The 25,221-nt window shown below is 38.7% G+C and overlaps 1 protein-coding gene across 1 annotated transcript in view; it reads right to left on the bottom strand.

The window, feature by feature from the left end:
- The window catches only part of epha6 (eph receptor A6), a 184,092-nt gene extending 159,358 nt beyond the window's left edge, over positions 1 to 24,734 (bottom strand). Inside the window, exon 1 of the mRNA XM_036139516.1 lies at positions 24,054 to 24,734. Coding sequence (XP_035995409.1) covers positions 24,054 to 24,699 — 646 coding nt within the window. The 5' untranslated portion in view covers positions 24,700 to 24,734. The remainder of the gene's footprint in view (positions 1 to 24,053) is intronic.
- Positions 24,735 to 25,221: the final 487 nt, after the last annotated feature.

Raw genomic sequence — 25,221 nt, 5'->3', positions numbered from 1 at the left:
AACTCCTTTTCTCTATGCGTTTTGCCCTTTGCAGTGATATAAAAAGCTAATTTATACATATGGATGTTGTGAAAATTTCCTACAGACCATCTATCTGATACATTTATAAATCCTTAAGGAACAAAGTGTTCTCATTGTAGAGACTAATGGTAGTTTAAATTGGTTTTAAAACGGGCAATAGTCCAACGTTCTACTGATTTGTGGGCAAGAACTACCACTTAAACTCAAATGGTACCTTCAAGGGCAGAACCTTAAAGAACAACTTAAATATATTCTGACAAAAGAAATGAACATAGCGTTCCCTGTGCCAAACAAAGTACTTTCAAAAGTATTCATACCCCTCATACTTCTTTCCACTATCTCATGTTACAGTCTCATACTTCAGTGTATTCTATTGTTTTTTTTGCAACAAAAAGAAAAGTATAGTGTAGGACACAGTTTAGAAGTGCAGCAATACTGATAAATGTTTTTTACCAATGAAAATCTGAAAAGTGCATTTCAATTCACCATGTTTTACGCCGATACCCATAAATTCATTTTCCTGAAATTGAACGACTTTAGAATTAACCTAAGAAGTAAGCAGAGTCCACCTGCGTGTAAATTATTCTCAATATGAATACAGGTGAGCTGTGAAGGCATCAGTTTTTTTCACTTTTATCATTACCACACATTAGTTAACAAACAGCATCACGAAAATCAAAGGAACACACCGACCAGATCAGGGATACAATTGTGTGGATGTTTAAAGCACAGTTATGTTCTAAAACAAAATCTTAAGGTTTGAAACATCTCGCAGAGAACTGTTCAGTCCATCATCCAAAAAGTGAAAGAATATGGCACAACCCTAAACCCGGCATCACATGACTGACCTAAAAGATGAATGGTGACTTAGGAGGATTTGCAGAGTTCCATACTTGAAGTCGGAGAATCTGTCAACAAAACAATTGCGCTCTCCACAGATCAGAGATTGGCAAGAAAGAAAGAAAGCTATTGCTAAATTAAAGTCATAAAAAGTCCAGTCTGTGGTTTGCCACAAGCTGCAACATGAGAGAAAGTGTTCCAATGAGATGAAACAAAATTTTAACTTTCTGACAAGAACAACGCCATGCATGTTGGTATAGCTAAGCTCCAAATTCATCATAGCCCTGTCCCTGGATTATTAAGAACATATAACTTTTAACCAGTTGTTTTAAAACAGATAAGTTAAATAATATATTTTTCAAAATATGTATATTTTCTGGATTATTTTTCTAACCTTATGAGATATTGACATACTTTTTTGTTAAATTAAGATAATTTAACAAATCTAAATCTGCCAGGAGTATGAATAAAACATGTTTATGGTAGCCTCATGCTGAGAAGTCAATTTTCAGAAGGGATGCGAGGATGGATGGCAATCCTTGAAGAAGAAATCCTGCTTGGGGCTGCCAGAGGCTTTGGGCTGGGTCAGAGGTTCATCTTCCAGCAGGTCGACCAACCTAAACTCACAGCCAGAGCTACAATGGAATGGTCTGGATAAAACATACTTCACTGCTCAAATCGTCAAGTCAAATCCAGACTGAATATGTTGAAATTACCGGTCACAGATTTTCTCCATCCAGTCTGACTGAGCTCGAGAAAAAAAGGTTCAACATTTCAGTCTTTAAATGTGGAAAACTTTTAGAGATATACCTCAAAAAATGGTAACTGTAAAGCTGGTTCTATGAAGAGTGTTATTATTTTGGTGTTAGGACATGCTGCAGAACTGGGTCTTTCACTCAATTTGAGGAAGGCAAGACAGCTTTAAAAGAATTTAATACAAAAAAAGACTCTAAACATATCCAACTACATCCGGTGTAGAAAATATCACAATCTAGGCCAGATTCCCGTGTGTAAACTGCCACTCGTCTCGTTAATTTCAGCATGAAGAAACCCAATTACAGCTTCTCCATTTAATCCATGTCAAGAATTTTCTTCCTGAGGCTTAAGCTCAGACACTAGCGTAAATCACTGAAGCTATAAACATTATTTTAAACAAATTTAAACTCTGAGATTTTACTCCATGACTCAACTTGGTGGGGTCAGTCAGAGTTTAGGTTTCAATCCAACCCGTGGGAGACGATTTCACACCAACGTCTTCAACAGAACTGACCCAGTTCTGCTATCACCGCTCACCCCATTCAATGGCTGGATTAAGTCTATCCAGAGGACACTTGTGCACGAGTGTTTGTGTGTGTGCAGTTCCACCAGTGTGACTAACAAGCTTGGCTGTCGCAGTCTGGCAGATTGAGAGACACCTACTGCTAGTTAAAGCGTTTCATACCCTCGGGTTGTTGGCCCACTCTCTGCACTGGTCACATATAAGATGACAGGGTGAGGAGGGAAAGGGTGAAAAAGAGGTGATGCTACTGTCACTATGCTGACATTTCTGTAAAAGCTGGATAACATATGTACGGTCATATTTTGTCATTCTGTAAAAAAAATTCATACCCTCATGGTTGTAAAGACCAAATAAACTAAAGTCGTGTCTTACACCATCCAGTATACTGAACCAAAATGGTCTAATTATTTACTACACTGTGAAAAAGCATTTACTCCTTATAGATTTCTCCAGGCTTTGCTTTTTCTCACACCTAATGGTTTCAGGTCATCGTAAAATATTATTATCCGGCAAAGTTAATCTGAGTGTATGCAGAAAAGTGGTTTTGACTTCATGCAATAGTTTACTCAGGGATAAAAAGTTATCAAAACCAACCTGGCCCTATGTGAAAAATAAATTGCCCCCCTTATAATTTTTTTGTGATCAACCACATTTTTTGATAAGCTTAGTTTAATTTCAGCACATCACAGTCAAGGCAGGTACTCCCTGGTGGGGGCGGGTGATGACCCCTTCAGGTATCTGGGGTTCTCGTTCCCCTGGCGTCTACCTCGGTGCTCTGGGGGGTGAGTCTTTGGCTCCTCACAACCACTATTGATCATTTTTAATATGGATAATCCTTACGTACACAAGTATACTCTCACAAACACTTACAGGTGCTTGGATTCAGGTACTTACAGATTCACCTCCATACAGAAAACCCCTATTATTATTATCTTTAGCCATTATACATATATTTTGTATTAAATAATACATATTCTTAAGTGATGGTATCAAGGCATTGGTTGTTTATACCTGTAATACTTTATCTGTTGGTTTTGCTGTTCTTTTTATATATTTCTTTTTATATATCTCTTTGTAGGTGTAGAAGCAGACTCGGAGGATGTTGTATTGCTCTCCCTTCTTTCTCCTCTTTCTCCATTTCTCCGTTTTAGCATTTTGTCCAATCTATTTCTCTCCTTCTTCTACCTTCCTGTTTCAGTGTCCATTTAACATGAAATAGTCCCAGCATAAATTCAATTAAAGCTTATTGCATATATAAATCAAGAGGAGTACTATGGCGAAAGTAGAAAGGCTCCACTTGTGCAAGTAAAATCTGTTGGGCTCTTTTTGGCATTAAGACCAATTCTTAATGCCACTTTGCCAGACAGGACACACACACACAAAGGTTTTGCATAATATAGGAGAAATCACTGAAACAGAAGCTTTAAGACAACTTAATGTAGGGTACAGCTAAAAGATCTCAAAGAGTAAGACTCCATTCACCAATCAAAAAACATTCAAGGAAAGATGAGAAACAAAGTCACTGAAAGTGTTACAAAACCGTTAACCACAGTGATCCATCATTACTCAAAAAAAAATGGTGAACATTCCTAAGAGTGGCAAGTCCTACCAAAATGACCTATAACGCATTGACACTTCACCCCGAAGGCTTCAGGACCTGGAACTTGATTTATGGAAAAATGTACCCGCCGATCTAGCGGTTAGATGCTAACTAACTTCAAAACAAAGGTTTTTGAGCGGCCGGGCTTCAGTCCAGACTTAAATCCAATTCATATGCTGGAGAATGACCCTAAACAGGACGTTACATAACAAAATATTATCCAAAGGCTAATGAGTTTTCCTAAAAAGAGATTTGGATTTTTCTTTCATTAATTTTTTTTTTACATGAATATGTCTAATTAAAAAGACGAAAATCAATAACTAGCTGCCAAGTATGATCCTTGTAACAAATGCCTGATTTAGCTTCGTACATGAGGCCCCAAGGCGGCCTTGTTGTCCAAGAACTTCTGAAAAAAAGATCATTAGTGACATCCTGGGTAATATTTATTTAATGAACGGCAAGTTCTACAGTATCCTTTGAAGACTCAGAGACTCACTCAGCATTGTCATTTATCAGCTCATGGGAAATTGAAAGCAAGCCACAAAACTTGCAACTAAGTATTTTCAATGTAGTAGCACTGGCATGATCACAGCTTCATGCCAAAATGGCAACCAAAATAGACGTTTGGTATTCCACAAATAATGTTTGGTACAAAACAAATTCAAAGCGCAGTTAATAAGAGATACAGATGGAAAGAAATGAAGACCGTAATTTTCTGGGTATAAGAACTACCTCCCTGTGGTTTGCATCAAGCCAAAGGGGACACAAAGAACAAATAGAAGAAGGTCTGCTCAGGTCAAATGAGACAAAAAGGATTTTTCTTGGTCTATATGCAGAATTACATTTGACCCATCACTGAACCCTTCTGAACATATAATCCCCACAGTAAACATGGTGGTGACAGCACCATTCTGCGTGTATTTACAGGAAGCTAGACACAATGAGGCTGAGGCTTGGAAATTTCTCTTCACAGATGCTGTCCATTTATCCTGAATGATCCTGGGTTATTTTGCAAAGAATTAGCTAAATAAATTTAGCGTCTAAATGTGCAAAGCTGGTAAAGACTGGCAGCTATAATTACAGCAAAATATGGTTCTACTAAGTACCATCCTAAGGGGCTTCAATAGAAATGCAGAAATCGGAGATTTGTTTCAGAAAAACATTGTGAAAAATCATGTATGCTTTTTCTTCCATTCCAAATTTAAGCATTACTTTGTGTTGGTCCGGCATAAAAATGCAAAATGCAATCATCAAATGTTTTCATAATTGGACATCCAAGAAGTATCTGTCGGTTTTAAAGTCAATAAGCTTAAAATCACCTTATTAGTGCGGTGCACATTTGCGCATTACACAACTGCAAATTGGTGTTTTGAAGGGATAAAGAAGTTAAGGCACGGAGAAGCTGAGTTGGAGAGGCACAGTGATTTCTGTGTACAGCTGTTAAACCAGCCTGGATACACATCGCCGAGTACTTCTGTCAATGGAGCTATGAGTTTGGCTCATGGACACGGCCCTTCAGCATGCATAAGTAAACCTTGGATAGAAATACTGATATCTTAATTATAACAACTCTCCAAAACCACTCTCAAGGCTTCTTCTTAACGAGGACTACTTATAAATGATTCACACACAACATGGCAAACAGAACGTGTGTGTGTCACTGAAATTTAGTTTTTAATGTGTTTTCTTATCTTAAGGTCTTCATCATGAACAACGCCTTACAGAAGTATTGACCCCCTAGGCTTTTTTACTATTATATTACGTTCCAACCCGGAATTTGAAATGTGTTTAAATCTAATTTTATGCGATGAATAAGCACAACACAGTCAAAAGTTGGCAGAAGGGAATTTAGAAAAATACATAGAAAAAATAACTAAAACACTGGAAATTAGGACGTGCATATGTATTCACCCCATTTGCTACGAGGCCCTTAAAAGTTTCTGGTGCAACCAATTGCCTTCAGAAGTCACATAATCAATCAAATGAAGTCCACTTGTGTGCAAGCTAAGTGTCACATGTGATCTGTTAGTACAAACACCTTTTCTGAAAGGCTCCAGAGGCTGTAGCACCACTATGCAAGAGTCATCACACCATGAAGATCAAGGAGCTCTCCAAACACGTCAGTGTAGGGTTATGAACAATACCCAAACATGTTCTCCCAGGATCCATCAAGCCCATCATCTTCAAATGAAAAAGCACGTGGTACCACAACAAACGTGCAAGGAGAGGGCTGCTGACTAAACTGACAGACCCAGCTAGGGGAGCATTAATAAGAGACCAAAAAGTAAGCCTGAAGGGACTGCAGAGCTCCACAGCAGACTGGAGGATCTGTCCATAAGGTCACAATAAGCCATACAGTTCATAGAGCTGGGCCAGAAAAAAAAGCCAGTACTTAATGTTAAAAATAAGAAGGCACATTGGTGGAGTTTGCCAAAAGACGTGGGAGACTCCCCAAATGAACAGAGGAAGATGCTCTGGTCAGATGAGACTAAAATTTTACTTTTCGGAAATACAATGTCTGGCGAAAGCCCAACAAAGAGCCCCGGCATGAAAGTTAGTGAAACAGTTTTTTTTAAATGACATGATGCGAAACTCTCAAACAATTCCCCTTGTATTCCAGGTTTCCAGGCAAAATAAATAAATAAAAATAACAAAAAATTATTAAAAATACCATGGGTGTGAATACTTTTGCAAGGCACTGTAAACTTGCCATGTCTTGCATGCCTTGGTCCAATTGCCAGACCAAGAAATAAAATCCAGTACTTAGTTCTTCCTTTCTGGTGTAAACAAATTGTCACTGAACACATACAAAGTCATCATTGACGCTGAACCCTCGGTAACCCCTGCTTTTTTTTTTTTGGTCCTCTTTTTTAACTTGGGAGCAGCTGTCTCCAGCTCCTGAAATATACTTTCATTTATGACGAGTCTGCTCTTCAGTCGAGGCTTGTGATGTTTTATCTGGGCCATGTCATATTATACATAGCCTTTAATGACTAATTCAGTCTTTTGGCTTGTGTACTAAAATAGAACAAACACACACGAAGGAAAAAGGAAATCAATTGAAATGTTGCAATGTCTGACAGGAGTGCGCTTGAGGAGAGAAAAAAGGGAACATCAGACAGTGTCGCTTGCTTTTGTTTTCTAACTGAGAGAGCCTGCCGTGTGGAGACAGGCAGAAGCTACATGTACGTAAGCAGGGGGCTGGCACGTTGGGGAATTTTTTTTTTTTTTTTTTTAACTCATCCGTCTTTGATCACTTTCCGGCTTTGAAGTAACTCTGAGCAAAGAGGGGAAAAAAGCCAAGCAGAAGTCACGGGAAGTTCACGTCTCAACTAGAACTCGCAAAAACTCAAATCTGCATAATTCATTTTTTAAACAGTTAAAAACGGAAAGAGATTAAAAAGATCTCTGGGTGCCGCATAAACCCAGTGCTTGTTGACAATGGCAATTAAATAATCTCCCTCTACATATTTGTTTCGGAATTACTATTTGAGGAGAGAACACATGAGAGCCTTTAACACTTACCGACTGTTTCAAAGTGATGAATTAAAGCAAACTGTAAAGGTAAAGAAATAAAGAAAGAATTAAAAAAAATAATTAAGAAAGAATTTGAGGATTCCAGCCTTTTAAATTCTAAATATATTGTTTATTCTTTAGAAGAACCTTTAAGAGCTGGTAATAGGGTTGGAATGTATGGTTAATGGGTTATACTAATACGTGACTCGATACGAAGCTGTAAAAATCTGTAAAGATGCGAGAGCAGCAAATACTGTTCCATACAGTTTGACTCACTGCTAAATGCTGGACTCCAGTTTGATCTTCCAATTTGAAGTACAGTACACTACTTGTCTTTTGACAACAGTCACTTGCATTTACACACATGCATTTTAGTTTAATCTCACTCATGATTTGGGGGGTTTAACACAATTCCTCCCCCCCTTTGCAGCAGCAACGGCTGCAACTCTTCTTGGAAGGCTTTTCCACAAGGTTTGGGAGCGCATTCATAAAACCAATCGGACCAATCTTCCAGAAGCACATTTGAGACATTTCTGTTCAACGGAGCCTGCTTTGCAGTCTTTGCTCCAATTCATCTCAGAGGTGTTCTACCAGGTTGAAGCCAGGGCTCTGGGCAGCCCAGTAAAGTTCACCAACGTCACACTCACTTACCCGTGCCCTTTTGAACCTTGAGCGGTCATACTGGAGCTGAAGGAAGTGTCCCTAAAGTGTTCCCACAAAGTTGGGAGCATTAACTTGTCCAAAATGTCTTGTTATACTGAAGCATTAAGAGTTCCTTTCACTGGAACTAAGCCCAACTTGAGAAAAACAGTCCAACATTATAACTGCCTTATGCATGAACCTTCTCACTTGACTCAGTGCATTCACACACCTGCTCTTTTCACGACAAGTGCCACACCCAGATTCCTCCATTGCTTTGCCAGAAGGAGAGGCATGATTTGTAACTCCAGAGAGGATGTTTTCACTGCTCTACAGTCCAGTTGTGGCATCTTTGACTTAGGCATGGCCATGGAGAATCGTTCTTGAGAAAATCTGAAGGCCACATTAAGTTTAGAGGTCTCTAGTGATCCACTGAGCCAAAAGTTGGTGACCTCTGTTTACAACGTGCCTTAGGATCTACTGACCTCACCCCTTTTGATTTTACACAGCCTACCAGTTTGTAAGTTGCTGCTTACAAACTGGTAGGCTGGAATATTTTGTAATGATAAAACGTTATTGTTTAGGTGGCAAAATAAGTGTATATATGGTTGAATAGATGTATGTTAATCTTTCAAAAGGTACTTTTGCATATACATTGGAAAATTCAATTGTGAGAATTTAAAAAAAACAACAACCCACTAGCTTTATTGCACAAATAATATCTATGAAAGTTAAATAGTTCAGTTGTGTTGAGGGATTCTTTTAAAAGAAGATTATAATGAAGATAATAAAACTTATTCTCAGATGAAACACAGGTAAGCTATCAGGATGATAGCTCACGTCTCCCCCTGTAAATGTTTGTGATGTTTGTTTGTTTGTTATGTTATGGCGGTTGTACTGAAACCGCAATTTCCCTCTGGGATTATTAAAGTATATCTGACTATGATTCTGACAGCTGTGCTGGAATGAAGAGGCCTTAAAGACACTTCTAGCGGGTATTTTTGCCACACTAGTTAGTTCTTTTTACCAAATATTAGGAGCCACTGCTGGGACAAAATTGCCACTTCACAATAGGGATGGCAGCTGAAGAACAGCAAAATCAAAGCTCATTTACAAATGTAACTTTCATTTATCCATCTGAACAAATCAAATGGTGGTGATAGAAGCAGCCACTAAACAATGTATTTAGATTTATTTTCCAAAATTGCATCCGACCACACCAACTGTGTTGCAAATAAGTACAGATCTTTTTTCTTATGATCAGCCCATGTTCTGGGATCTTGCCCATCTACTAGGTTGAACTGCATGACATTCAAAGTGTACTAGAGTGTAAGGACTTAATTACTTTCATTGTGGTACCGTGTTCTTATTTTCATTTCAGGATAACCATTTTTTTAAATATTTTTGTTTGTGTGTAAAATGATGAAATTATGTAATAATAGGAGAGGAATCCATAAAAAATGCTTTACCAGGCAGTCCTCTTCTAAAGATTTAGAGTTCTTTATGTGATTGTCTTCTAAACGTGACAATAGTGTAGGAAAATTAAAATACTTCTAAATTTTAGAATTTACAAAAAAATGGAAAAAAAACTCAAAAGTCATGTTTTTAATCACCTCACGTCTGGACTATTGTAATCCTCTTTTAATTGGTGTCAGCCAGGCCACTCTTTCTTGGCTACAGCCGAATGCTGCAGCATGGTTTTTAACTGGAAAAAATAAAGGTGAGCACATAACTCCAGTTTTAGCATCCCTCCACTGGCTCCCTGTTAAGTTTAAAATCCATTTTAAAGTTATTTTATTTACTTTTAAGTGCCAAAATGGGCTGGCCCCTTCCTATTTATCTCAACTGCTCCACTCCTATATACCTTTGCATGTTCTTAGATCAACGGACCAGATGCTTTTATCTGTCCCAAAGTCTTTTTATAAATCCAGAAGAGACGGAGCTTTTGCAGTTCTGGCTCCTAAGTTGTGGAATGAACTGCTATTCGTGTTTTTTTTCTTTTTATCTGTGTTTCAATTGTACTTGTTTTATTTTGTTTTCTTTCTTTTTGTTTATATTATACTGTGTTTTATGTCTATAATTTTATGTATTTGATTTTTGTGCAGCACTTTCGTCAGCTTCTATGTTGTTTTTAAAGTGCTCTAAAAACAAAATGGTATGGTAAAAGTCAGAAATAAAACCATAATTGGGAAATTGCTCTCCCAAATGCCCTCTGATGTCTGTCTTTTTCAGTAGGAACATTTTATCGAATGCCTAGGACTATTTGCTCACTTTTAAGCTTCTCAGGGGAAAAAAATTAAAACATTATTTCTAGGTTTTATGTGTTAATCTATGGGCATTCTGAGCCGTGTCACACCAAAATTTCCCTATTTAACACATAACGACATTAAATGTTCTTGATTCTCAAATCTCAAAGTCTGAAGATATTCCTGAGGTGATCGAAACTACAGAAATAGGTCCCTGCAAAATTTGAAGAAAGGGTAAGAAAGGAGACAATGTGACTGATGGGTCAGTTTCTTTAAACCGCACGTCAACATGTTCCTAAATCTGTTGTTCGTTTTCCTGTTAGCAGCATGAGAATGCTTAAAGACTAATGAACTAAATCTTCTACTCTGGAAATCACCGCTCATTGCACCATCGTAACTTTTGCACTTGACATTGCTGTGATAGTTGCTGTGAACATGATGTACAGGGGGAGTTTGAACACAAGAGAGAGGGGAAGGTTTCTTAAACGTAAAGCTGTCACCAGAAGACAATGTTATCACAGAATTTCAGGATGAGTTGGAAAAACAAATTATGAAGACTTTAAACGTCTAAATAGCAATAGATGTGCAGTATCTGGTTCAAAGAATTGCCAGTTGCAAGTGTTTTGCTGTCAAATCTTTACATTTTTGTATTTTCTTATGTTTTAGCTGCTGCTGATGCGAGTCCTGCCCGTCGGGGATATGAGGGTGAAGGAGGACACTGAAAAGATATATATTCACAGGTTTCACAGACATAGCTAGTAGGCTGAGATAATTGCTGGCTGTAGGATATGTTTTCCTAACAGCTGCACAGCCCTTAGATAGATTTTGACAGGTTATGGTCTATTGGATGGTCCGGCGCCTATCTCCAGCAGCAGGGCACAACCTGGGCAAGTCGCCAGTCTATCCTAGGAGGCCCTGAACGGCAACAGTAAAATTACAAGGCATCGTTTGCATCTGATGCGTATTACAATAATCAAAGGGTCTAAAGTTTTATTTCTAATTGAACTGTTAGTTTTTAATTAAACCGTATTTTCTAATTTTCCAGGAATAAGATCAAGTTGGAAAAAAAGGAAGCTTCCTGTATACAGACTGGAGACTGCTTCCCTGAAGATCAAATATAAAGTGCAATTAAAACTGATATGCTGGATGTGGCATTTTCAAGACAATGCTATGTGAGACTGTAAAAACATTGCCCCTGTAAAATAGCTGAATATCTAACATTGTTATTTATGACATGTCGGCGGTGACGCTGATTGAAGTGGGATTAAATTCACATGACATGTTATGACCCAGTGCCATGGTACACTCCATTTCTCTTGCTCTCTCCAGACTCTCCCAATTAAGCCTGAGGGGCCATGCTTGTTAAACTAAAACCATACTTTTCTGAAATGTCACAGCATCTCCCTGCCGCGTAGCCCATCTGTAAACAGCTCTATTGCTGCTGCCAGCCGAAGCCCCCTGGTGGGTTTCCATGTGTTTGCTCGCAAGAACAATGCAGAAGAACAAAATGTTATTTATTCCGATTTCTTGTTCCTAATGTGTGAGGGTATATTTTAGTTGTTGTATGATTGCTGTTGACCGTGATGCTAGTTGTTGTGGTATTCTTCATCTTTGCCTGCGTGTTTCATGTAATTGATTATGCGCGTCTCCCCACTCCTCACTCACAACATCCTGATGTGTGCGAGACATCTCATTCGGAAGGCTGACAAGTTGAAGGATATGTGCGGTAATTGTTGTGCGACTGTCTTCATGCTGTAATTGAAAATGTAATTGAAAATGTCTTATCAGTGAAACTTCCATCAAGATGTTTATGGGAGCACAGCGCTTAATGTTTAACACAGCTGTTCCCGTTACCTGCACAATTACCGGCGTGTAATACATTTAAGGTACATGCTTCTGATCAGTTACTGCACCCAAGTGGTGTAAAAAGCATTAACAGATAATTTAGAGGAGTAGATTTGTTTTCAAAATATGATTTCTTCAGAGAAAGACTATTTGGACAGATATTATGGTTCAACAGTGGTTAAAGCCCCCAAATCAAATTCAAGGTCCAATTCACAATACATGTAACCTTAGAGGATTTTTCTTTTTTATGACAAACAGGTTTAGTTCATGTCCAAATACATGGAATTGCTGTTATGTCATATTCATCAGGTTTAAGGTCTAAGAGGTGTTTACACACACATGTAACATCTACCTCTATGTGTGTTCCAGTTTCCTTCAAAGAATAACACTTTTTCTTAAAATGCCCCGGACAACCTTCTTCACTAAACTAAAAAAGATGTTTTTCATGCCTTGCTTTGAATGATTCACTTTCTTGTAATAAGAGCAGTTCTATTCAGTTGCTTATTAAAGCTTTTATTTGAACATTGGCTGCTTTTTCACTCCTTTTCTGCCATTTCTTGTACCTTACAATGACAATATATTGTGTATTATGTGCGTGAACATAAGAACAAAAGAACACTAACGATTGAACAAAACTGTTGACAACAGATAAATAGCATCAAAAAGTCATGCTTTCAAGAAGCATGAACGATTTAAAATTTTTGAGAAATACATTTGTGCTTCTAAAATGCAAATCTGAAGTTCATAAAACTGTAAACTGTAGCAATGTTCACAGATTAAAATAAAGAAAAAGCAATGCAAAATGCAATGCAAATGCAACATGATGCTGGTGGCAAGTTGATTTTTTTTTTTGTTTTAATTGAATATTCGAACATTTTTCTTCTTTAATGAGTTAGAGTTAAGTTAGAAAACAATATTACCCTGAATACAACCAGATACCGGACTGAATGGGAGAAAAAGCAGCCGCAGTAGACTAAAAAAGAAACGAGAACTAGAAGAAATGTGGAGAGGCTTCTTTGAAACAGAACAAGAAAGCATGAAAGCAGAGTTTTACAAAACGAGAAACGACTCAAAACTTTTGCACAGAACTTTATGATAAGGCAGTAAAACGTCAAGTCACCAAATGTGATTCAAATTGTGTTCCTTTTATTCCTCTGGGCATTGATTGATACGCAAGATGTGGAATGCAATCATTTTCCAAACGAATGACAAAGAAAGATTTTACAATGTAAATAAATTGCAGCTATTGCCTCAACTCGATGCAGGACAGCTCCGTTCTGATACAAACACAAAACTCGCTGGAGTTCACATATAAATAAACCCACCCAAACACGCGGCAATTACATTATTCATAGCACTGCTGAGAGCTCTTACACAGAGCCTGACAAACACACAAGGGCTGCTGTAAACACAGAGCGATAACAGCATCAGCCAGATTGTCTTACAGTGTGAGGGATGGCAGGAGGAGGAGAGGGAGAAACACATTCTGAGCGACTAAATGTGTGAAATGTGAATGTGTGCGTCAATCAGAGAGAACATTTTGCGGATAGTGACAGAATGTTTTTGCATGCGAGTCATGCATGCACACCTACACACATGCAGGACATAGATGCACTAAGCATTTACACAGGAAAATATTTTGGTGCATCTCTATACCTTAGCCTTCACATGTAAATGCAGACAAATGCATATTTAGAGAATGCAATTATTTCTTTCACCACCCGTGTAAACACGTATATAACAATGCTTTGATTTAAATTATGGACTAATATGTTTAATGAAGATAAATTGGTTGCTTTACTTCCTTTTACACTTTACTCAGGCTTATTTTAAGAAAATCTTACAGGAAACTCTGTTTTCACTGATCAGGCTTTCTAAAGATAATAAGAAACGGCCTCGAAACAGGATTTACAAGACTCAAGTTATTTGGGATTTTTACCTTTCAAATTTCAGTTCTTTGCCTTTGGTTAAGCAGTTGAATATTATTGAAAGATGGGTCTCTTGTAGATGAGAAGTCTCATCTCAATAAGATAAAGGTCCAGTAAAAAAAAATTAAGCTTATAAATCTGAAACCTGAAATGAATTGACTGTTGAAGAGAAACACTGATTATCGCACAAGTACCAATCATAGTATGCCATTTTGCTTTATGGTTACATATTAACTTCAAATTTATTTCATTTCCTTTTTTTAACCACACTGAGGAGCATAATCTGGAATTTGCTGAAAACCGTTGCAATAAATGAAGGGAATCATAATCAATTGGGAAAAAACATTTTGACTGATTTGCTTATCAAGATGTTTTTTTAAATAATTAGAATCATAGTCCTTGACTAAACTCAACTCCCAATAGGTGTTGCCTGTTGTTGCTCTACAGTCTGTAATCATGTCAGCCTCACAAACAGTGAGCTGAGCAGCTGCAATAAAAAAAGCTTGCCAAATTTAAAACTTGCCAAACTGTAATATAGGCTGTGCACATTCTTATGTCAATATAGAAAATTTGAACCCCCCCCCCCCGAAGATTTACCATCCATTTACCAAGTCTTATTTACCATCTATGAGGATGTGTGCAGTAAATGGAGAACAGCATTTTCCATAAGTTTTTTTTCCTGCCACACTGAAATATGTTACTGGACAGATTATCGAAGATGACAGAAAGCATGCAGGCAATAGCTTAGCACTACAGCAAACTGTGCAAGATTAAGACATGAAATTATCGAAGGACGTAGCAGTATGTTTCAAGTCAACTAGGTATTTACTCACATGTTTTTCCCCTTACTATCTGACATTAGTTTTCCTTTTCTAGGACTACCAACATTACTTTTATTTGCTAAATGCCAGAATAATGAACTTAAAAAAAATAAATGTTTCAGTATACATTTCCTGCTTAAATTGGCTTTTAAACTTGGGTCAAATGCTTTGAGTTTCATTCCAGTCTTCTCACCTCTTGTTGGATTTTTGCTTCAGCTCAGAATTGTAGCCCATCTCTTTTACACAAATGTTCTCAAATCTACCCTTCTTCCCTGTCTAAAATTCTTTAAATGAAGGTCATTTGTACCACAAAAACACATTTATGAAAAGTACAAATCTACAGCACACTTACATTTAAATTAGTATTCGAGGACTGCATTTGAACAGCTCTAACACCTAGTCCAAGGCTGGTTGTTCAGTATTATTAACTACACATCTTGCATCTATGGAAACACAGCCCCAAGGGGAGCACAGTGTCCTGTGTCCCATTTTGAGCCAGTCCCAAACCCAGATAAATGCAGAGGGCTGCAGCAGGAAGGGCATATGGCATGAAATATTTGCCAGATTCACCATGCAAGTCAATAACATGATCTTCATATAGATCAGTCGAGGCTCAGGTTAACAATGACTGCCAATGGTGCTGGTGACGGACAGGGTACCAGTGAAAATTGGGCAGCTTTTGGTCAGCAAAGAAGAATAGGAAGAAGAGGAGGAAGACATTTCTGTAGGCATAGAGAGAAGAGAAAGGGCAATTAGTCTATGACTGAGAGTAACTTGCAATGATGGGACTCCATCTATCCATTCAACCATTGTCTTCTGCTTATCTGAGATCAGGTCATGGGGCAACAAGTCCAGGAGAGAAACCCAGACATCCCTCTCCTCAACCACATCTTCCAGCTCATTCTGGGTGACCCCGAGGCTTTCCCAGGCCAAATGGGATATATAGTCCCTCCAATGAGTTCTGGGTCTTCCCTGGGGTCTCCTCCCAGTGGGACATGCCTGGAAAAATCACCAAAGGAAGGCGCCCAGGGGACATCCTGATCAGATGCTCAAACCACGTCAACTAGCTCCTTTCCATGTGGAGAAGCAGCAGCTCTAGTTTGAGCTCCTCCTGGATAACAGAGCCCCTCACCTTATCTCAAAGACTTAGCCCGGTCATCCTCCAAGGCAAGCTAGAAAGCTGGCATGATGCAGAGGAGGAAGATGGACATAATGTGTGTTCAGGAAACTAAGTGGAAAGTTAGCAATGCTATAAGCTTATTAACAGAGTTTAAGCTGTTCTTGTTAGTGGTTCTGCCCCAGCGGTGGGGTGTGAGTAAGAGGAGAAGGAGAAATTCAGGAGTAAGTTAGATACAATGATGCAGAATACCCCCAGAGGTGAAAGAGAACAAAGAGAGCAGAGGACAGAGAGGTGGAAACTGAAAAAGGTTTTGTGGCTTTCAGGAAGAAGTTGAGACAGGCTCTGGGTGGCCAGGAGGGGCTTCGAGATGACAGGACAATACATCTAAAGCTATTAGGTAGACAGGCAAGGCAAGGCAAATTTATTTATATAGCACAATTCAGTACAGAGACAATGCAAAGTGCTTTACATGATTAAAATATAGGAAAATAGAACAGAATAGTGTAGAAACAAAAAAAGAACATTTGAAAACAGTAAAACATTTTAACTTGAACATTTAAAGGCAATTTTAAACAAATGTGTTTTTAATCTCGATTTAAAGGAACTCAGGCTTTCAGCACTTTTACAATTTTCTGTAAGTTTGTTCCAGATAAGTGGAGCATAGGAACTAAATGCTGCTTCTCCTTGTTTAGTTCTGGTTCTAGGTATGCAGAGTAGGCTGGAGCCAGAAGACCTGAGTGGTCTGGAGGGTTGATACACTGATAACAAGTCTGATGTATTTAGGTGCTAAGCCATTCAGGGATTTATAGACTGACAGAAGTATTTTAAAGTCTATTCTCTGAGATACAGGGAGCCAGTGTAAGGACTTTAGAACTGGGGTTATGTGCTCTACTTTCTTAGTCTTAGTGAGGACGCGGGCAGCAGCGTTCTGGATCAGCTGCAGCTGTCTGATCCACTTTTTAGGCAGACCTGTGAAAACACCGTTGCAGTAATTAATTCGACTAAAAATAAACGCATGGATTAGTTTTTCCAGATCCTGCTGAGACATCAGTCCTTTAATCCTAGAAATGTTCTTCAGGTGATAGAAAGCCAACCTTGTAACTGTCTTTAGATGCTTTTGGAGGTTCAGGTCTGAGTCCATCACTACTCCCAGGTTTCGGACCTGATCAGTGGTTTCTAGCTGAAGCAGCTGAAGCTGTGTGCTAACTTTTGATCGCACCTCTATTGGTCCAAAGATTATCACTTCAGTTTTGTTTTTATTCAACTGAAGAAAATTTTGGCACATCCACATATTGATTTCTTCTAGGCATTTACTCAGTGCTTGAACTGGTTCATAGTCACCTGGTGACATGGTGATGTAGAGCTGTGTGTCGTCTGCATAGTTATGGTAGCTGATGTTGTTATTTTTTATTATCTGAGCTAGGGGGAGCATGTAGATATTGAAGAGGAGGGGACCCAGGATGGACCCTTGGGGAACCCCACATGTGATTTTTGTCGTCTGGGATGTAAAGTTACCTACTGATACAATAAAGTCCCTGTCCTTTAAGTAGGATTTAAACCAGTGGAGAGCTGTACCAGAGAGGTTGTACAGATAAGGTAGTACTTGGTATGTGTTCTGGAAGGAAGGTTGACTAGGAGACCTGGTGGTAGAACGAGGTAGTACAGGAGTGTGTTCAGAGAGATATGTCAGCAAATTAAAAAAAATCGGACACTGCGAGGACTGAAGAGAGTCACCAAGAGTACAAAAAGATGCAACATGAAGTGAAGGTTGAGGTAGCTATGGCCAAACAAAGAGCATACAATAACCTCTATGATAGGTTGGACAGTAAGGGGGAAAAGAAGGATTTAAACAGGTTGGTGAGGCGGAGAGACAGAGATGGGAAGGATGTTCAACAGGTTACCGTGATTAAGGATTGAGATGGAAATGTACTGACAGGTGCAACAAGCGTGATAGGAAGATGGAGGGAGTACTTTGAAGAGTTGATTAATGAAGAAACAGAGATAAACAAAGAGAAAAAGAAGTCACCAATGTGGATCTGGAAGTAGAAAAGTTAATAAGGAAGAAGTAAGGAAGGCACTGAAAAGGATGAAGAGTGGATAGGCAGTTGGTCCTGCTACAGAATATGTGTGTGAATGGGAGAGGCCCAAATGGAGCCATGAGGTTATATAGATCAGAGATAAAGAAGGTGGAGGACTTTAAGTACTTAGGTTCGACAGATAGTTTTGACATGTAGAAAGGAGGGATAGTAAGTTGCTTGGTAGAAGGATGTTGAGGCTGAACTGCCTGGCAGCAGGCCTAGAGGAAGTCCAAAGAGGAGATTTATGGATGGGATGACAGAGGACGTAAAAGCTAGTTTGTCTGTGAGGAAAACATGCAGATAGGGTTAGATGGCGGCAGATGACTCGCTGTGGTGACCCCTGAAAGGGAGAAGCCGAAATAAGATGATGAAATCTTGCATTTGTGGTAATCAGTTTTACGTGGTGCAACTCTTTCAGCCGTTTGATACGTGTAGTAACACAGGAGTCACCTTACAGAAAAGCAAGGAGATCAAATCTTAAGAAAAAACACAGTAGGCAACTTAAGAAAATCTGCTTGGCTATCTCTAATGGAGAAAGTAGAAGAGGGAACAGGAAGGTTTTCCTCCACGTTGGGTGCACATCTGCCCCTTTGACAGTTTTAACCTGTTTATATGATATGTTAGGAAATGTGGTGAATTTTAAACAATGTGAATAGTTCCTTTAAAATAAGAAATATTTCAGGAATCATGTCTACCTGAATCTAAAGGGAGAGCAGAGAAGATCATTATCTAACAACCTAATTTAACAGGTCCAGCAGAGGGCTGACACAGTCACTTACTGCTACAGCAGTTCAGAAAGAAGCAGGAAACTGCGGCGCTGAGGGGAACTAATTGCAGGAATGGCAGAACAGCAGTACTGAAAGAACACGAAAACCATGAAAACCAGAACGTAGGTGCACTCCTTAACAGTCAGCCGGTGGACGGCATGTGTGATGAAAAGCAAAAACGGTGGAATTTTCTTCTGTTTTCCACTTAGTATCGAACCATCAGTACAACCTGACCATATTATGTCACAAACCACTGAAAATTAAAATGAGAAACAATGAAATGTAAACCATCACACCTACTTATTAGCCTACAGCCTTTCCATCACATCAGAATGACATAAAATAAGCAGATCAAGTCACAAAATAACAAAGCGTAATGGTAATGACAGAACCCCCTAAACATTTAACCAAATTAACACTTCAACACTTTTCGTATTATTTGAAAAGGGATGATAAGCGTGACCTTGGACTCTTAATTTAGCACAAAAAAACTGATATTGTTCCATCAAACTACAGCCAAAATCCAACCATGTAAAAAAATAGAGAAAAACTAAAAACTTCAGCCTAATTAAAACTTTTTATTGTGCTATTTACCACTTTTGCTAACTTGCACACTCCTTACAAATGGAGTCCCCCCACCCTTCAGTGAGGTCTAGAAGCACATAATTTATATCTAGCCAATCAGCAAAGATCCTACTACTTGGCGCCATTGGACCAATCAGCGGAGACCTTGTATACAGCAAACTTCCTCATTCTTCAGATATCGAAAAAAAAGTCCCGGTTTGGCTCTGTCTCCAAACTTACAGGAAAGAAAATAAGTAAGTAAGATGACGTGTGTGTTATTTGTGGAGAAATTAGCAAAATTACACCATGTGTCACACCATGTGTGATCATGTTTCATGTTCAGGTATTTCCGTGGTTGACATATGCCTGATGCCAGTGCTCAGCGCATTTTCTTTATAAATTAGGTAATACAATTTAGGCTAGAATGTTGCCAAGAGTTTGTATAATACCATGAAGTGATACAATAAGAAGCTTAACCAATTTCTTTAAAATTTCAAGCTATGACTGAATATGAGGGATTTTTGTAATTTTTGTAACTCAATAACAGTTGTTTTACTTTTAGTGATGATGACAATGAGGAAGATGATGACGATGTGGCAGACCCAGATTTTGTCCCACCGACCCACGACCTGGACATTCAAGGCACAAGTGAGATGGGTCCTCTTCTAAGAGGAGACGCATGCTGCCTGCAGTGGAGGTGCTTCAAGCTGAGGATGATGAGGATGACGAAGTCGACAATGAAGAGCGTGCACCACATTCAAGAGGCCAACCAAAAGCAGGATGTCTGCAGCCAGGCCAACCACCTGGCACAAAGCTGACCTAGACAATACACCCCTGACTGAATGCTAGCACTTCCACCCTGACTCCACTGACATCCTTTTCCACTACGTTGAAAGGTACTTTAGCCCCCGCATCATCAGTCACATCATGTACCAAACCAACTTGTACACCGCTCAGAAGGATATAAACACCACTTTCACCAGCATTAATGCTATGTTGTAAGAAAAAAGTTCTTTCTTTCACTCTGTAAAAGTGTTTTTCCTGTATTTCTTATACAAGCGCTTTTTTTTTTTTACCATATTAGGGCAGGTGACCGTTTTTGGTAATTACATCAACCTTAATTTTTCCCATGAAATTAATTTTATTTAAATGTTATAAAAGTAATAAGGTCTTGTTCTGTCCTCTAACACTCTTGGGGTGAAATTTAGAATTTCAAAGTATTTCACTGACTGCACAGCCACAATACTTAACAGATCGGCTACTTGTAAGGTGGGGATTGAAGGATTGACTAAGTTTGCCACTTCAGCCTTCCCCTTCAATGCTCAAGGTGCTTCAATGCTCCTTTGTGGGGAGGCATTTAATAACGAATCCTGTTTGAGTCTTGGAACAATGATCGGGAGCTGCATTCCAGGGCTGACATTGCAGTAAAATGCCATCACATTGCCCAAAGGGCTAAACTTTAGTCAACTGTGAAATCTGCTTCTGAGAGAGCACAGAGTAGGGGAAACAAAGGAGAAGAATGAGGTTGATTTAAATTCTATATGCATACATACACACAATATATATATATATATATATATATATATATATATATATATATATGTGTGTGTGTGTGTGTATGTATGCACAGTGCTTCATATTTGTGAATTCTGATGTTTCTAAAATTTTATATGGTAATGGCATGTTTTTTTAGCTTTCTTCCTCTCAAAACTTTGATGCTGTGATTCCGATACATTTAGAACACAGTGAAAAAGTTAATATTTTCATTTTCATGTTAAGCATTCAAGATTCTACAGCTGTCACACACATCAGGTGCTGAACACACCATTGCCTTCACACTGGTTTAAAGAAAAAGCAACTGGGGCTTTGTTGAATTGGCAAAACGTTGTTTCTGCCATTATGAACGTGTTTATCTACCTTTTACATACTGTTCTGCAACAAAACAGTTCAGAATATTACAAACACTATACAAAGGGTGCACACGAATAAAGGCAGCATTTTTGGAACAGTTGGACTCTAATCACAGTTGCAGTTTCACCTCTACCCTCTTGATTGCGATGCAGCTGCAGGTGCAGCTCGGAGGCTTAGCCGACCTGTGTCACTCCGCAAATTGTAATCAACTCTACAAAGACATCTGGTCCTGGATGAGGGAAAAGATCCAGGGAGAATTCTAGGAGAGCTGTTAAAAAGTGAGCAAAGCAAAGCAGCAGTTTGTGAGAATACAGGACCCATAGATCACTGTCGTCAGGGGAAAAAAAAAACTGCTGTTTGCTATCAAATGTAATTAGTTTTAAATCTTTGTGGTATTGATCATACCTTGTGTTTAATTTGGAAATTTACCTAAAAACATGTATAGTGTCACAAAACTGGGTCCAGAAGTGTGAAATATCTGGTTTCATACAGTCTGGAGTTAAGCTTTAAATCAGGAATGTTCCACAGCTTTATGATTCTTCTCTCTGTGCGGGCACATCAGGTGCCTTGCAGATTGGAGATCTGCAGACATGTGTATCTGTTGACCTGACATCAGGCCTTTGCCTGGCTAAAAAGAAGTGGCATTGGACCTTGTTGAAAGTAGCTGTCCCAGTAAGTGGTAGCGCCAGTGATAACCTAAAGCTCATATCAGAGGGCTCAGGATCAAACTGCTACTGAGCTGGCTGAGGTAATCTTTCTCACCGAGATACCGCCTTGGACAGTTGGTGGTCAAACACTGATGTACAAAACAAAACTATACATACATGCATGTCTCATCACAGCTACCCAGGCACCATTTTCTCAACAAAAAACAAACAAAAAAAACACAGATTTTCTAGTTTTAGATTTTCTAAAACAAATGCCCAAATCCTTTTGAAATGGTTCTGATGTGTTGATCAACTTAGGTTTTACAGTTTGACATACGAGCTAAAACACTCAGAGTCAAGATTGACAAATAACATAAGCAATAAAAATATTTTGAAACAAAAGAATAAAATTCTTATCTTTTCTCAAAGGTATGCATTATATCAAAGAAAGTACAGTAAACGCATTATGTATACTTATTTTGATTAATATCAAAAATCCCTAAAGCAACACAACTATAATTTAGAAGTTCTGAAGTCAGGTTCTGTTTAAAGCAGTTAATATCTTACCCGCTTTAAATCTTTGTTTAGTACAAATAGTTGGTCCTGGAGGTTGAAGCCAAGTCCAACTCAAACTTGCACCATGTTAAAAGTACAGTCTAAAAGAAAATTGCGTAGTTTTTTTTAAACACAATCAAACCTTTATACCTACATCATATTTGCATTTTGTGGTTATTCACAAAGAAGCCACTGACTATTTACAAAGGATAAGGAGGTAGGAAATGGGGCACCACCAATGAACGTGTAAAGCCTTTCTCGATAAATAACTGCCTGGGGGAAAAAAAACTAAGGAAGATAAAATAGACAACTTGTAGAGCAATTTAAGTGAACTCCATTTTATTGATTATTACACTTCACTGTTCAATCAGATGATTACTCTGACAGATCTTGGCCCCTATTTGAATAGGTGTTAGCTTTAACCTCTGGGACCCAGTCATCTGAATTAATAATATATAAACACACAGAGAAAGTTATTCAACGCAAGTAAGATAATATCTGCCTTTTGTTCTCATTTAAACAATTCCTTTAAGAAAGTAGAGTGTGCGGTATGGTCACGTAACATTTTTTTTAGAAAACATATTTCATGGAACTGCATTCTGAGTTTGTAAAATGCACAAAATGTGTCTTTTTGCATTTGTGCATGCACCAGCATTTACTTACACACATATAAACATGCAGCCTCAGCAACAGCAAAGCTCTCTGACAGCAAATTTACGATCCAAAACAAGGCAAAAAAAAACAACTTCTCACTTTATTCAAACTTAATCTCTGGAGAGGCTTCAATGAGTAATACTGGTGAAAAGTTGAAGAGTCATGCTAATGGGAAGGGAATAACTCGAGGTAAAGCAGGAAAAAAAACTATCTTTACAGCTTGAGAGCATCGAAATGCAGTGTGTGCACATGGACTGAGGAGATGCAGAAATTTGGAAACTACTAATACAATTCTATTTTAATGTCAAGCTGCTAAAATACATATCAACCATACTGCAAAAATAATTCTGTAATTTGTTTTTCTCTCAATAAAAATACAGCATCCTCTTTGTTTTACTATGGAAAACCAGCTTCAATCCTCTTTAGGTGATTTCTCCAACGCTGTGGTTATAGGACACTGAATAGTCCCATGTACTTTGGCCACAAAGACATAATGTGAAGCTTGAAACTACAGCACAGGTAGTACTATCCAAACCTTTCCTTCATAAAATTTGACTTCTGCTTGATGTAATTTAGAGCAAATAAATGTATGTTAAGTCAATGTATGTATCCACAAGAAAGGAACAAACATAAAACAGGATACACATGTGTAAAGTAGCATATTCGGCTCACCTAAGTGTCCAATTTAACTTTGTCTTCAGACAGCATTGATTAAAAGAAATAATGCTACCCAAAGGGTTAGGCTGTTAACTCTAAAAAAACTAAATCAAGTTTAAAAGTTGTCAATATGTAGGGAAAATACCACATCTTACGTAAATGTGGAAGTTTAAAAAATCTAGAGCAATCAATAGTAACTATGCATATAAATATATGGACAAACTCTGGTATGCCTCAGTGTTTTAGGTTTTTGATAAGTCAGTCCGAGACTGTAATTCTGCGCAATTTGAAAATTATAGTCCATTTGTGCATGTTGATCTACCTGAGAAAACTTGAGAAAATTATATATATATTTAAAAACTTACCCACACATGATCCATCAATCTCCTCATACCCGATACTGCAAACACATCTTCCCAGAGGAACCAACCAGTCTCCATCCGCTCCACAAAATAGTTTGGGTGTGTCTCTTTCTTCAGCATGATCGATGCATGCTCCTCTCACCTCCACCAACGAGGAAGAGTCGACACGTGGGACTGTGTCTGGAAACGAGGCCAAGTTCATCAACGTAAACGGGCACTTCTTGTAGTAAACCCTCACGGAAACCAATGCAATGCAGGCACCAATGTCCTGGAAAGCCAGGTAAAACCCCTTTTTGGTCATGGGTCCCACCTCCCGCACCTCTGTGTTCAGTTTGAGAATGCGATCTCCCAGATCCATCTGGGTGAAGCTCTCGTCTGCAGCAATGGTGTCAATCTTGGTGTACTGACTGGGCTTGAATTTGACTCCATGAGCTTCGTCCATCTCATGGTAGAAGAGGTTGAAGGTCTCCTTGCAGGTGCCGGACACCCATGGGATGGAGTTGCAATCTCGCAAGGTGAAGCGGAGCTCCACATAGATCTTTTGAGCTGCCTGTCGAGAAATCCAGTTGGAGCGTAGCCAGTTGTTCTGGTTGGGTTCCATCACATTGCAAACCTGGAAAGTATGGATGGGTCGATTGTGCTCGTCCATCTCGGTAATGGCGTCCCACTAGATAAGAAATAACAGACAGGTGGAGAAAAAGGTATATAATTAAAGGGGATGGTATGAGGGAGAAGAAAATAGGTTAGTTAGACATTCAAATCACAAGTCTTAAGCCACGAAATCTATAAAAAGTGATGATATTTAGTATATGTAAAGCAAAAACATCCTTATAGTTAGGCTTTATATTTTATTTTTTAGAAAGGAAACTCTCTTTTTCTTCAGGTCTGGGTCGGGTAGTATTTTTCTCCTAGAATGATGTCTCGCTTCAGGTGCCAAGTCATCAACCCTTCAACTCCCGAGTCATGTGATCAGGGATCATGGCAGCTTTGCAGGGTCATTAGGTTACCTGTCCCCCTGTTGAAGGGAGGGAAGTTAATGGGGGTTTTTAGCCTTGGGGTCTTGAATTGCTCTCTGGTTTTATTAGAGTTGGGACTGGCTTCAAGGGTGACCCTAAAACCACCCAACATCCACCTGCACGACTCAAATTACCTGCTTGGGAATAAGAATCCT

The sequence above is a fragment of the Fundulus heteroclitus genome, chromosome 7 (assembly GCF_011125445.2).
Source record: "Fundulus heteroclitus isolate FHET01 chromosome 7, MU-UCD_Fhet_4.1, whole genome shotgun sequence".
Taxonomy (NCBI): Eukaryota; Metazoa; Chordata; class Actinopteri; order Cyprinodontiformes; family Fundulidae; genus Fundulus; species Fundulus heteroclitus.
This window is presented reverse-complemented; position numbering and strand designations above follow the sequence as displayed.